The sequence below is a fragment of the Rhinolophus hipposideros genome (genome assembly GCF_964194185.1).
Source record: "Rhinolophus hipposideros genome assembly, chromosome: 21".
NCBI lineage: Eukaryota > Metazoa > Chordata > Mammalia > Chiroptera > Rhinolophidae > Rhinolophus > Rhinolophus hipposideros.
The window spans coordinates 3154551-3170661 of NC_138067.1; the positions used below are offsets into that span (position 1 = coordinate 3154551).

The following is a 16111-nucleotide window of genomic DNA, read 5'->3' on the forward strand; positions in this document are numbered from 1 at the left end:
TCTCAGGTACTCCTTCCAAAAGGAAGCAGCACACATTTAACTTGCAAAAATAATATGCATTTCTTTAAATTATTACTTTTCTTTTATGTAATTTGATTACTACACAAGAAAATAAATCACATCACTGAGATTGAGATTTTGAGTTCTCAGTTTTATGCAGCTCTCTCTTCTCATTATTGACATCTCTATTGACTATTTGATAATACTGACTCCTATTGACTATTTGATATACTGATACTATACTTTGTATAGGATACTTATATATTTTAAAATATTTTTCTTCCTTTGTTCTTCTAAAGATTTGTCTACTACAGATCTGCAAGTTAGTTTCTTATGCACTCTTCTCTGACATTGACAGAGAAAGGCATTACTTCCTTGAAAGCTTAAGAAGACCCAATACCTAAGGACCACGAGTAAGATGTCTTATGACAAGAAGTTTTCCAACCTTTTTAACAATCCATTATCCCACGCAGAAACATGTCTCCCCTACCATCTGTAAAGTATCTGATGTATTGTTTGAATGATTTTTCTACAGCAATCTTATTTACGTAAATATCTTAAACCTTAGGGTTCCCCTCCAGTCTTGCTGAGTACCTGAAATTATATTAAAGATGTATCCTAGTTGCCAAATTTCTGACTGGAGTGTCAGGAGCTTTTGCATTTTAGAAAGCTCAGAGCACTGGGGGCAGAGGGGACATAATGATACCAGAGTGAATGGAAAAATCTCACTTAAAATACATCAGTCTCATATAACATAAAGCTGGGTATCAACCCATTAGACTGACTCGAGTGATGAACTGCCCATTGACGATGTTAAATGTAATAACTACACCTGGAAATGTTTCCAGATATAACCTCATGATGCATCCATCAAGAGACAGTGAGTACTTCCCAGGTGACGGCCTCCGTGTCTAAGGTGCCATATTCACTGAGAACCTCAGCAGAAGAACAGCAATCCTCCCTTCTCACTGCTGGATAAAGAGAGCACCTTCTTGCTACGGCGAGAGCACGCAGAACACAGTAGCTAGGCCGTAACTGGGGGAAAGGACAGTTCTTTATTTTACTGAATTTAACTTCCCATCATTATCATCACTGGTTCTTCACTCCACTTGGCAGTGCAAACCTATTTAACTTAATCTCCATCCAGATTAGTGTCGTCTACAGATTTGGTATTTGATTAAAAAAATGATTCATAAACTTCATCATCAATGCTGTCACTCTTATTAGATAATACATCTAAAGTGACAGAGAGTGACACATTTTCAAAAACGAAGCTGCTATGTACCTACATAATGTAGGAAAGACAAACGTGACCAATACTTTTATGCTGAGAGAGCAGAAGAGTCTGGTGGAAAGGGCAGTGGACACCGAGTCTGATGGCACGGCTCCCAGCCCCGCCTTCGCCGCTCAGGTGCATGCAGGAACAGCCAGGTGCCGCTTGGGGTCTGGTTCTTGGGCTGAGAGGGGAAATGTCCTGTCCACTCGCAGGGTCACTGGATCGCTAGATTAGAAAGTGTTCTGAAATTCTCAGGGGCTGCCGTGTGACACCACGCACTCTCTCCCACGCTCTACGCACCACGCTGTTCTTACCGGCCTGCACTGCATGCCCGCAACCCCAAAACGGGCCACGTCACGGGGGTGCTGCTGTGGCGATGCCTCTTACCTTTTCTTTGCCCTCTTGTTTCTGCATGACTGCACACTGACTTCAGGGCACAAGCCTGAGAGTCCGATTTCCTAGCTGAGCTGCCAGCTCCACTCTGCTTAGCCTCGAGGCTAAGTTAGTTCTCATCTAAGCTTGCACCTACTTATCTCTAAAATGTACTTTTCCCAGGTTTGGGAGGCTTGGGAGGTCATCCGTGCCAAGGGCTTGTTACGGTGTATGCACACAGTCTGTCCGGAGTTAGCACGCACTGCTAGTAGTAGGACCTCGAGTCGTCAGACACATTGCTGCTGCCACAACGGCCACCGCCCCTGCAGCAGCTCACCCACCGCCACGGACAAAGGAGGCTTGCTACTATATTCTGCTTGAACTCCAACCACAAGGGCTGTGCCGTAACAAGTATCTTCTCGTGGTGACTGCCTATGGTTTGGCCTGCACGGTTTCACATTTAATGTTAAAACTGCCATATTTATGCTAAAAAATGATCAGAGAATAATATACAATGATGACTGTGTGCCCACATCTTTATTCACGTAAAGCAATGGTTCTCCACTGGGGGTGATTCTGTTCTACAGGACACATTGGGTGATGTCTGGTGGCATCTGATTGTCCCAACTGGAGGAAGGCTACTAGCAACTAAGTGAGTAGAAGCCAGGGATACTGCTAAACAACCTGCAATGTATAGGACTGATCTCCACCACAAAGGATTATCTGGACTAAAACAGCAACAGTGCCAAGATGGAACATTTCTGACATAAAGGGGGGTGGGTGTTGTTCCAGGGTCGGGCTTTGCCTTTCTTCTCTTAACTCATTCCCTTCATGACACTTATCTACACTCTTCCTTGAGCTCTAGTCCTACCTTTCTAACCACTTCCTGGATATGTCTCTTATCTAAAATACTTTCATTCTCCTGCCCCAAATTAAATACTTCCTTTTGTCTTCCTTTTGTTTCTGGTCACCAGCATAAAACACAAGTCACCTCTGCACCTCTGACCACCTCTGTGGTCAGCCTGTCTTCTCATGTCTACCTCTTCTTGTTCATTCCCAATGTTTTACTCCTTTAATCATCCTCTGTTTTCCTAGGTTTTAATAAATTACACCTAAGTTATCTCCCACCCTCTAGATGTTCCATGCAAATCTATCTGATAAGCAATAACCAGATTAACTGCAATTAGGAAAGCTTTTAAAGTCCTGAAATGTTTAAAAGCTTTGCAATAAATTTTTTTTAAAAAATAAATTTTTAAAAGATCAAATTACTTAGTTTTGAAGTCAAGGCCTTTGCTGATCTTGTCCAAACCAATTCTATTTCATGTTCTGGTGCCATACCCCCCACTTGCCACTCTCTGAATAGGTCCTGTGTTTCCTGTGCATTTCCTGGCCCGCTTCTTCCCTTTCCTCTCTCCCAAGCACTAAAATCCTGCTCTCCATGCTACCTATTTCAACAAAACCTCCTTTTTGAAGCCGCCCCTGATGATCCTGGGCAGACCAAATGAAAGCAACAGCTCTGTCTTTGAACTCCTTTCCATGAGGTGTGAGCCTCTCACCCTGCCAGCCAGGGTCACCTTCACTCACATCTCCGCCCCGCTCCTGGTCGACAAGCTCTGCTCCCTCCTTGGTCTCCCAGAGTACCTGCCATGTGGCTGTGTGCGCAAGCGATACTTTAAAAAGATTTCCTGCAGCTCTTACTCTTCTACTGGTTAATATGGTTTTATAGGTTTTGAGGTGTTTTGGCCAATTACTATGTTACTGAAAACCGTCCAATCTCTAATTGAAAATGATCCTTCATTTTACAAAACTTACACTTTATCTGAACTATTAGGTTGGTGCAAAAGTAATTGCGCTCTAAAAGGTTAAAAATAATTGCAAAAACTGCAATTACTTTTGCACCAATCTAATAGTTTTAATTTGTACTAATGGGGACTTTACTGACCCAACTGCTTCACAGCAAGAATACCCCTTAGTATCTACTGTCCAATAGCCCACGTATTAATTTTCTTTACAGAAAACAATAATGAAGGAAAAAAGTTCCCACTCTAAATCTAGTCGCTACATAAAGATTTTTCTCCTGTGGAGTTGCTTCATTTCATTACCTTAACTCTTTCGCTGAGTTAATTGATTTCAAGTTTTTTTTCAAAATGGCTCAGAAATCCACAAAAAACAAAAAGTTGATACTTTGACTCTGCATTTAATAATAACAATTTGAGCTGCTTTATATATAAATGACATTTTTAATGTATAAAAATTTCCGATATATTCATTCTGATGTACAGCATCTATGTATTTCATAATTGTATATACATGTCACATTTATTTGTAATGAGACTCCCCGTCCTCCAGACAGATCAAGGTAATCAATCAAAATGACTGATTTTCTCATTTTCTGAGACCTCAAGATTCACTTGAGGTGTTATTTTCAAGGCCACCTGAAAAGAAACGTCCCCTCAGCATTTGGAGATTTAATTTACTGTAATCATAAAACAACCACACTTCTATCATCAGAAAAACATATATAATTATATTTTTTATAAAAGTAGTACTTTAAACAAAGATAAATCGTTCTGGTTTAGAAGTCTTTCTTCCTTTTCCATGTCCCATTTTTTAAAAAAGGATCAAGCTGCCTAGTTAAGAAGTAATCAGTAGTCTTTAGAAACCCTGACCTTGTCTAAACTAAGCTCCTCCCGCCACCATGTGTCCTTCCATGAAGAAATTTGAATCATGACCGACATCACTGGCTATGCTACAAGAGATGGCCGGGAATGCATCTTCTCCCCCAAGCGTGTGCTTTACGATTTTTTGCATCTGCTTATTTTTCATCAGTATTTTGATTAAATAAAAGGCAATCATCAAGAGGAAACGAATGGAAATCAAGAGATCTCAAATTAAAATTTGGTGAGCGTCTACTGTGTGCCAGGCACTTCACACACGTTGTTTCATTTAATCTTCACAAACCTCCTGTGAAGACACACCCAGATTCCATGTGAGGAAGGTGAGGCTCGATACCTGACCACTATTTCGTGAATGTCACTCAGTCGCCAGTTTGACCTGTCCTCAAACCCTGTCCTCTATTCTGTAGCCTGAAATACAACTTTCAGATGTGGGGTGATTTATTCTTCACTAATCTTTCATATAATCTATATCAAGCTAAAAATTAAATAAAATCATGCCATCAGTTTGGGAACCTTCTGTTTGCAGTTAAAAAATATACACCAGGGGTGTCAAAAAATGTACACACGACTTGTATTCATCTTTTGTTATCAGTATGTATCGAGAATCACAATTTTAATACAGTTTTTTCCTTTCTTAAAATGTGTGTACATTTGTTTTTGGAACTCTGTATAGTGGGAAAGACTTTTTAATCCTGGTCAACTTTAGTGTCTGTTGTTCTTATTTTTTTCTATAAGCCTGAAGGCAAGGAGGAAAAACTGGTCTCTTAAAGAGGGTTTTCTTCAAGGAACCATCATGCTGACAAATTAAATGACTGTCCCCTCTCACAACAGCTGACAGCCCAGCAGGGGCCCTGTTAACATGCACATGAGGGCAGACTGATTGGTTTAATTGGCAGTCATGCCGAAAAACCTGCCGAGGCATTGATGTGGAATGAATCATTTCCTTCAGCAATATTCAGCAGTTTGAATGCAGCAATGCAACCAAAGACTCTTAAACTTGTTCTATTTATTGTTGAAACCAACTGACCAAGTGATTACTTTCATTTTGTTTTCAAAAATCATGTGCTTTTACTGAAAGCCATCATTTAAAAATGCTTCCAAGAAAAGATTTCTTACCAAATTTTCCCATATCTCAAACTGGGAGGTACCAGAGGGTGACGATGTCGTGAGTAATAAATCTAGAAGGAAAATAACAGAATTGTAAGTTGTGTTACTGATGTGTACATTTAAAAACAGGAAGCAATGCAACACATAAAAATATTACTACAGTTGTACATAAACATGTTTTAAATTATATTTTAACGAGCTTGATCCTATCAAAGAAAAGCAGATGATCCTGCATCACTGCAATGAAAATGTAGTAATCCTTCAAAAGTATTCAATCACCAGTAATCTGTCACATAGGGCCTCTCCATCCCCCACAGAAAGAGGAGGCAATCTGGATAATAAGAACCCTCTCCCTTTTTCCCCCCAAAGATGATCAGGCCCAAAAAGAACCCTTTTTTCTCTTGCTAATACCATGTTTCCCCGAAAATAAGACCTAGCCGGACCATCAGCTCTCATGCGTCTTTTGGAGCAAAAATTAATATAAGACCCGGTCTTATTTTACTGTAAGACTGGATCTTATATAATTTAAGAGCTGGTCTTATATTAACTTTTGCTCCAAAAGACGCATGAGAGCTGATGGTCTTGCTAGGTCTTATTTTCGGGGAAACAGGGTAGTTCCCGTGCCCTTTTCCTGTAAAAACCTTCCATTTTGTGCAACCCCTTGGAGCACCCTGTCAGTTGCTGGATGAGATGCTGCCCGATTCATGAATCACTTAAAAAAGCCAATTGGAATCTTCAAATCTACCAGTTGAATTTTGTTTTTTAACATAAGATGGACTATATATATATTTTAAAAAGACATTCTGATCATAATCACATTTTGCTTTCTCTCCCTAAAAGCAGCACATATCTATTTATCATAGTCAGGTTCAAGCATTATTTTAAATCACAATTATTACAGCATCCAAAATCTTTAGCACTCATGTTAAATGAACAATAAGTTATAGTTCAAATTTTGAGTAGGCGAATTATCTCCATATATTCTAACTAAAGAAAGTCTGTTTTATTGAAAAGTACAATAATTTTAATGAAATTAAAAAAACCACAACAGGTTAACGGTTAAATCAAACATCCCCTTAACACAAGGCCAGGTGAACTGCACATCTATTCTAGTAAGAGCATTTATTATGTTTGCAGAGTGGCTATTTTACTTAGTGAGTACAGAAAATTTCAAAATGATGAGCTGACTCACAGGAATATTAAAACATTATTCTTTTGTGCTTTAAAAAATGAAAATTATTCAGAGTAATGTGAAGACCACGACTATTTTAAACAAGAGGTCCCCCCCCCATTAAATGCTTAGAAAACTATCACTCATATTTTAATGTCTACTGTAAAGATTTCATATGAATTGAATGACGTGAATTTATGTAGTAATTATAATGAAAATTTTCCTAGAATCTCCAGGAAGCTATGTTATTTGTTCACTTTTCTTATGAGTTCAACTCAAAGCTCGGGACACCAAGTATGTGGACCCAGTCTTCATGTCAATGTATCACACAGCTTTGCATTAATTTTCACCACACCTAGGGATGCTTTGCCTGTGGGTACAGAAATGTAGTCTTTTACGAAGATAATTTCTTTACTCAAATGCACATTCCTACTGAAGTGTTTACTCCCATACTCATCCTGGAAAACCTCCTAATGTTAGCCGAGATCTGTGTGGTGAACCACCACAGCCGACCTCCTCTCCTCCCATGCACCCCCACAAGACCATCAGCATGATTAAAAAACCGAAAGTGTACATCTGATCTCATTCCACGTCTTCCGGAAGGCAAGGTAACCTCACCTGTCACGTGAAGGCCTACGTACCGTTGCCAGGCTCATTTCCTGCTACTCCCTCCCCAGAAACTTCTCTCAGTAGTACCCTTTCACCTCACAGCCACCTGGTGAACTGATTTTTCAAAATTAGCTCAAATGTCTCCATCCTTCCCTAGGCATAGCTTTCCCTCCACTGACAGACAGCCCACTATCATGTCGCCATTGTCATGGTTACTCAATGTACCATGACATTCTGGTTTCTTATCTGTCTCTCCTGAACTTCTTGAGGGGAGGAGTCAAGCCTAATTGATTTTTATAGCTCTGTGGTTTCTATGTGCTTGGAAATAGTATGTGTTCAAATGATTGTTGATTAACGAAGTGACATCATGACACACACACACATATATAGTGATTCTTGTAAATTTGCTGGGGCTGTCTAAAAATAGTCATTGCATCTTCAAATGGGAAATCTTGGGAAAAGAAGGGTCTTATGTTAAAGCATTTCATTAAAAACAAATATTTCTTTTTACTTTACACAGCAACTAGTGTACTAAGAATGTTTAAAAGCTGTTATATTTTTATGTTATCTGAAAAATGGATAATCAGCATAAGAAAGCGATCAGGGATTCACAGCCACAGAAATTTCTAAGAATCACTGAGAGCCATGTCAATACAAGCTCTGAGCTATTTGAAAGAAGCAAAATCCAGAAATGGGGCAATTAGGCTCTTACATAATATGACACAAGTGAATCTGTTCTAACTGAAAACATTACACTGTCAAAATTCTTAATCCATTTGTGAATAAATGAAGCGGTGTCTTTGCAAGAAGGGGTCGAAGCTCATGACCTTGAAGCCAGGTGGCTTCCTTGAATTGGAAGAGCTACTGTGTCACCACAAATGGCCAAACAGGACTAGTCAGAGGCGAGTGGTGGATAGCCACCAGTAACCTGTCACCATGCCAGAAAAACAAGGCAGATGTTTTCTTCTAGTGAGGTTATAGTAATCTCAAAATATGTGCATAAAAGATAAATTATGAGCTTCCTGTTGTTTCATTCAAGTTTAGAAAATTTAAGAACTGTAACACACACTGTTTGCTGGCTGTATTTTCATAGCTACACTAGCTATTTATTAAGACTTTGAAAAACAGTAAAGTGAGATAAAGGATTGGGAGTACCTTGTAAAACAGATTTAAAAAATTTCGTTTCACTATTCAATTATGCAGAGGTTATAGAAAAGAATAAATGATTCATTATGTGGAGAAATAAAAATAGAGATAATTAATTAGTAACAATTCAATATGAAGAATCATGCCTCAACACTGAATGATATGAGAATAGAATAACAGGAAAAAATTGTAGTCAACAAAGCAATGAAGTTCTCACCCTCCCACGTGGTTAACAGTAATTCAAACAATACAATGAAAGGAAATACATTCAATGAAACTGGAATGGATGCTGTGACATGCCACCCAGGTCGTCTCTTAGGAATGAAGGGCTTATTCCCACAGCTGCTGGAAATACTGCTGACGGCCCCAAGTTGTCAGCCCTTTTTGGAAGAGTACTGGCTGAACAGAGCTATCTTGCCAAAGGCTGTGCCCCTTTTTGTGCCAGTCTGCATTTACCACATTCTGGTCAGTTCAGAGCCAGCCTGCGTTCACCACTGGTTGGCTCAGAGGAATCAAGGCTAGACCCCCCTCGTCACAACTCAGAACACCTGCAGGGCCATCCCACTTTCAGAGGTCCCAGCGTCAGGTGAGGTTCTGATTGACAGAGGATAGGAGCTGGCTCTGCTTTCCTCCCTCCTTTCCAGTGGTGTTCGCTACAAGAGCACTCCCCCAAATTAAACTTCTTGAACACTGATCTCCATCTCAGTCTGCTTCCCAGGGAACAGCTCCCATCTACACCAGTTGACACCAAAAAGATTTTGGAGTTGGGTCACGTACCATGGGGCTGGTGATAAGGACTTTTCACTGGGGTAAGCAGTGTACAGGCAGCCGCGTTATCTCTTCCTGGTGCTGTCATGGGGTGGTATTCTGGTTGAAGGGATCACACCAGTGCGTGCGACATTTCAGGCATTTTGAGAAATATGTGGCAAACAATAACTAGACAGACAGTGACATTAGATGGCCATTGCCAAGTTAACCTGAGGAAGAATGGGGGCACGGGGGGGGGGGGGCACGGCTGAGCATGACTGCAGAGAAGTTAGTTCAAAGCTGCAGGAGAAAGCCAGAGGGCCTGCTGGGCAGCATATAAAAGGTCTCAATCTCCTCTAGCAGGAGGGCAAGGAAAGCTGCGGAGCCGGACTAGGACATAATGGTGAGTAAGAGCAGAGCCCCCAACAAGGTTCGATTCATTATGTGAATCAGCCTAAGCAGGTCTGCTGTGCTAAGGTTGGGACCCCAGCTGGGGACACATGGAGTAGGAACATCCGAGTGATGAACCTCAAAATCTCGACTCATCCCCCATTCACTTGGACCTTCAGAACCTGCAGAAACGGCCCCCTTTTCACGGTTAAAGGCTGGTGTGAGCTTCTGTTTGAGAGGATGGAGAAGTTTCTGCCCCCATTAGGCAACAAGCTTCCCACTTCCCACAGCCTGCCTCACCTTCTCTCCCGGCCACCAGGCCAAAGGTGAAACAAGTGAGAAGATAACCTGGCCAGGAATGTGATGGGCATGTCCCATGTCAGGGAGAAGGGGCTACAGCCCGAAGAAGTCAGGGACCCAGTTAACACGCACTGGTGGGAACCAGGTGAGTGAGTGTGCCTGACAGTATACTCTGCAGGTGCTTGAGCAGGGCGTGGGGGCAGGGAATGGGGTGCAGCGTGGGCCACAATAAAGTTGGGGGCAAGATTACACTGGGCCTCTCCATCAAAGAAGTGGCAGCAATTCATTTTATAGCAGACACCTGTTCTAGATATGGGTTTGCCTTTCCTGCCTTGAAAACTAATTTAAAAAAATATTAATAGAAGCAACAGGATAGCTGACATCATTGGTATTCACTTGAAGGAATAGTCCTTCACAAAAAAATCACATCATGAGTTAGTGAAAAACTCGGACTATAAACCCCAACTCAATGACATCCTATTTCATTATATTCTTCTAACAAGAATAATGAAAATATTCAGTGCACATGCAGTTTCTCACCCAGAAAATACAGACACATAGGCAAGTGTGTACAAAAACATTAAATAGTTTAGGCTTCAATTATCTCCATTCATAGCTTGGAAGGATTAAGCTGCTGCACTTTTATCCTTGCCAAGTAAAGCACAGCCTTCCCTTCAAGTGAAGAGCCCTCTGGCTCAAGTTGGCCTCAAAAAGAAGCCTTAAGGAGTTTTAGAAATTTAAATTGGAAGTTTGATTATGTGAACTAAACCATGTTAGGCAAAATAAAAACAAAGTTTAATGATTGCACTGTATTCTTTCAGTGTGAAGTCTCAAAGTTATAAGAAAAATATTCCAATGGAAATTCTAAAAACATATTCATATGTCATTTAGAGTTCCTGCATAAACAAAGTCTCCTGGGATGATGATAGTCATTGTATTTCCAAAAGAGTAATACTATGGCTCATTCTGGGAAAATACAGTTAATATAATACTTGTAGTATCTTCTGGAAGCTTCAGACATTTCCACAAAGGATGGTGCAAAGCAGCATCATAATCCGTATTGCTGCTCTGCTTGAGCAAGAAGGCTATGCCATGCTCATGGTGACGTCTGTTCTGTAGTACTGTCCAGTTTTTCTTAGGCCTGGTTATATTAGTGAAAGGGCAGCATAAGAGGATGGAATCAAAATATCTTTCACCTGCTTCCACTGCTCATAAAAAAGTACACTGAGGGTCACATGACTGTTGAAATCATTAGGGGAAACCAGCGAATGCCAATAAGTCTCCCCCTGGGCAGCAGAAGTTCAAATGTATTCTGTAGTTCAAAGGTCACCGACTCAAACACTGGAAGGCATGAGGCTCTCAATTATATAACCAAGATGATCAAATAGTAAAAAGGCTCAGGGCACACATACTAAGTGGCTAAGGGTTTCAGAATGAGAGGCAGCAGGAATGAGGGGGCTGAAATGAACCGAAAAGAGCCATTCACTGACCAAAGAGGACAGTGACCGATTAGCTCCGGCCAATTGTTGTTGTGAAAATATGATTTTTTAAATAGGAAAATCCAGTATTTTAAAAACATTGGAATCGAATGCAAAACATTTTAAGCAGTATGGGGAAAAAAATTAAAAACATGTCTGCAGACTCAGTTTGAAACCTCTGATAGATTATTGCTTTGGTTACATTTGTTTGCAGAAAATCAACCCTACCTTCTTATATTTTTTATATCAAATAATACTGCCAAATAATATTCTGTACAGATGTACTAATTTAGGAAGATGATATGAGGAACCTGTTTGAATGGGGTCCCCATTCACAAGATACTATTCTCAGGAGGAAGTCTGCATTTCTAGGAATTATTTTAAAATCTCACTTTTTAAGTTCATAACCTCCTATGTACACTTCCCTTTCCTTTCTTTGTCTTTCCTGTCCTGAAACACTGGGCCCAACATGAAGATTCGTGATGCTGACAGAGAGCTCGGACTACCTCTAACTTAAGAGGCTGGACACAGGTTCACGGAGACTCAGACACCAGACTCTGGAACAGAGGCTCACACGACTACAAGACCAAAACGCTGGGTAAAGACATGCATGCATACCCCCGCCCTGCCTTTCCTCACCAGTCAAATCGTTAGCAGAAGTACTTTTGTTGTAAGAAAGAAAAACAGGGTTGGATTTATTTATTTCAGACCATGTATGAACACGAAAATCTTAGGGGAAAACAATAAATGCCAAGCAACAGGCTGCTGGCAGCAAATAATAACGGAAGCCTGTTAACTGCCCTGACATGGAATGTTTAAGGGGGTCAGAGTTTTCATTTGATGAGAATTATTAACAAATGAGGAATGGATATACTTTAATTCCTACATTTTTATCATAGGGAATTTAAAACTTGTATGCTGAATTTTGAAAAGGAATGTAATCAAGGTGATTATGGCAAGTTAAGGACCTTTAAAAACAGTAATAGTTTGAATTCTGATGTTGCTTCTCTGTCTCAAATGAAGTCATATTTCCTCTACCCCTATGAGGTCAGGGTCTTAAGGAATCTGGGGGAGTCTGCAGCTTTAATATTTCCAACCTTGTCATGTTTCTACGGGTTAACAGACATTACTTCAAAATTCCAATATGGGAAGACACTCCATCTTCTGGAGGAGCCCTAGGTCCCGAGATTAAAGCATTCATTAGAGATGATGATACTTAGTGAAGGAGGGACCTGGAGGACAGGAACGTGCCATTAATCATCACTAAGATTTTCAGATTTTCCATCAACTCTCATTAAAGTAAATCTACTTGAATGAAGGTTTTATAATACACATTTTATAAGTGCATTTGGGCTGATGTTTTTTCTTAAGCAATCAAGTAAGTCTGTATCCATTTGGTTTACAAAACAAGGTTACCTACTTCCCTTAGTCCCTTTCATTCCAAACCCCTGACCCTTTCTTATCACGTCTACCTATGCCTAATTTATAAGGATGTCTTACTTGCTAATTTTTAAACAGCTGCCTACACAAGGATTACTCTCTACAAATTGGTTTTTTTTTGGTAGCTGAAACATGGCATCTTGAATTTCTGAGCACTTAATTCCTCTGTGTGTCAGTCTACACTGATGTTAAAATTCTTTCCTGCCAAACGTATCTTTTATACGTTCCTGTCTCCCGAGTTAGTCCACTTTTAAGAGAATTCTTAATTTTAGCCGCATGATAGGCTTCTACTCAGGGGGTCTGGGTTAGAGAAGAAACCTCAGTTTTGCTTACAAAAACAGTGGCTAGACATTTAAAATCAAATTCACTCTGCAAGTAATTTATTTCTTAAGTGGCACAATGTAATCGAGGTGATGAATGAATGCTTTAAAATTTAGGAGTAGAGGTACCAGTGAAACTGCTATGTCAGAATAGACTGCAAACCACAACACAACACGTATGATCAGCAGACTTTAGCAGCTAACTCCTCTTGTAAATAAACCCAAGGGTGGGACGGTTAAAGATACAAAAGAAGGTATTTAAAATGATTGAAGCTGGTTGTCACTCAGAAGCATACCTCTCCATGGGCAGTTACGCCCCATCCAGTCTAGGAACTTCATTTGTGTACTGCCTTCTCTTCCTGACTGGTCCGTTTCCTTTCTAAGCACCACAGAGGACTTTCTGCAGACTATTACCAGGGGCCTTAATGAGATAATCCATTTCTATGGTTTCTACACATCATTTCTGGAACATACTGGAAGGGAATATTGTTGCTGAATCTAGAGCAGTGTAGAGATTAAAATACTTAAAAGTGTAATAAATTCCAATAACTTGGACAAAGTAAAGCAAAGCGTTAACCTCTCTGGGCTTCATTTCCTTGCCTGTAAAATGACGTGGTTAGACTAAAAGATCTTTTGGATTTTTCTTTCTCATCATATCATATCTACTCACTCATTTCACATCCTTTAAGCACCCCCTACGTGCTTCGCACTTAGTGAGGCATTAGAACACACAAATGAGGCAAGTTCCTACCCTCAAGGAATGTTTTGACTGGTGAGACAGATGTGGAAACAAATTCAAAGTGACCACGTGCCTGCTAGAATTATGCACGTGTACAAGGACACTGAGCTGGCAGAGGTATGCAGTGCCTGGGTGAATTTGGGAAGGGCTTCACTCAGAAGGTGACATTTGTGCTCACCAGAAGCCTGAAGGTAATCACATAGTTCTAGAAGTTACCATACTGACAGCAGTGAAATGCTAACGTGACTAGAACACGACATTTTAAAGTATATAAAGTTCTTTATATACAGAATAAATTAAAACCGAATAGTCAGATCATTAAGAAAATTCAAGTTGAAACAACTTATTAAAATGAGACATACTCATGGCCTCTAACCCATTCAAAAACAAATATTAGGTAAACCTGACTTATTAATGTAATATGCACACTAACCACACTTGACAATTACAGAAATTGCTCTCATATCCATTCAAGCTATACAAAATGATAATTCTGAGAAGTAAATAATTTCCTCAAGATTATGGAATGTGAAGTTTAGTCCCTAAACTTCACACGTGAAATTGCAAATATATTTCTGTTGAAGCACAAAAAAGTATAATAGTAATTAAACATGAAAATTAAGTGTATATTAAATGCATTAAAGCTTCCTTTCAAACAGCTACATGAATTAATTTAAGAAACTTAATGTTAACTCCAAAAGCATATCTTTAATGATATGGAAAGTAGACAGTTGTAATGCAAATAGCAAATCTTGCAGTGACGAATAAACCTTTAACTAAACTTCCTTTAACTCTCTTCTCTGCCTTGGAAAAGTAGAACGTAGAAATAGAATGTGATTTGTGATAGTAGAATGCTTTTAGAGACCATGTTAAGAGTGTTCACTTCAATGAGAAGAGATTTAACCTTTCTTTTTTAATGTCAAAGGGCCTTACATGAGAATCAGTCCTTCATCTTTTAAAACCGAAAACCTAACTAAAACACTGTACCAAAAATAAGTGGAATAGTTTGTTAAGCCAAATAGGAAAGTTCTACTGATGCTCTTGAAATTTTCCATATTTTACTTATAGAATAATATTTAACATGGCAGAATAATCCTATCCTTAAACTTATATGGAAATGCAAAGGAACCCCAAATGGCCAAGCCAATCTTGAAAAAGAACAAAGTTGGAGGATTCACACTTCCTGATTTCAAAATTTACTACAAAGCTACAATAATCAGGACAGTGTAATATTAGCATAGAGACATATAGATCAGGATAATAGAAGACAGAGCCCAGAAAAAAATCCTCACGTATATGGTCAAATGATTTTTTTTTTTAAACTTTTATTTATTTTTGTGTTTTTCCAAGACCCATCAGCTCCAAGTCAAGTAGTTGTTTCAATCCAGTTGTGGAGGGCGCAGCTCACAGTGGCCCCTGTGGGGATCGAACTGGTAACCTTGTTGTTAAGAGCACTGCGCTCTAAACAACTGAGCCAACCAGCTGCCCCATAGTCAAATGATTTTTTTACAAAAATGCCAAGATCATTCAATGGGGAAATGACAAATCTTTTCAACAAGTGGCTGAGACAACTAAATATCCACAGGCAAAAGAATGAAGTCGGACCCTTATCTAACATCATATACAAAATTTAATTCAGACCCAAAAGTGTAAAACTTTTCCAAGAAAACAGGGCAAAAGCTTCACGACATTGGATCTGGCAATGATTTCTTAGAAAGGACATCAAAGTCTCATGCAACTGAGGAAACAAGACATACTGGACTTCATGAAAATGAAAAAAAAAATGCATCAAAAGACAGTATAAACAGAGTACAAAGACATCCCAAAGAAAGAAGAAATATTTCCAAATCATGTATTTGATAAGGCAGTAATATTCCAAATATACAGAAAACTCCTAAAACTCTACAACAATAAAAACAACCTCATTAATAAATGGGGAAAGGACTTGAATAGACGTTTCTCCAAAGAAGACATGCAGATGGCCCATAAGTACATAAAAAGAAGCCCAGTATCACCAAACATTAGGGAAATGCAAATCAAAACTATGAGATGCCACATTACATCCATGAGGATGGCTACTACGAAGAAAACAAAAAATAACAAATGTTGGCAAGTGTGTGGAAACATTGAAACCCTTGTGCATTGTTGGTAGGAATGGAAAATGGGAAAGCCACTATGATGACAGTTCCTCAAGAAATTAAAAATAGAATTCCCATATGACCCAGCAATTCCACTTCTGGGTATATTCCCCAAACAGTTGAAAGCAGGATCCCTAAGAGATGTCTGAACACCAGTGTTCATAGCAGCATTATCCAAATAGCTAAAATGTGGAAGCAAT

The 16111-nt window shown here is 39.5% G+C and overlaps 1 protein-coding gene across 1 annotated transcript in view; it reads right to left on the minus strand.

Annotated features, from left to right (window-relative positions):
* ITFG1 (integrin alpha FG-GAP repeat containing 1) overlaps positions 1-16111 on the minus strand; it is a 129946-nt gene that overhangs the window by 80655 nt on the left and 33180 nt on the right. The window contains exon 7 of the mRNA XM_081030703.1: positions 5443-5504. Within this exon, the coding sequence (XP_080886829.1) occupies positions 5443-5504 (62 nt within the window). The remainder of the gene's footprint in view (positions 1-5442; positions 5505-16111) is intronic.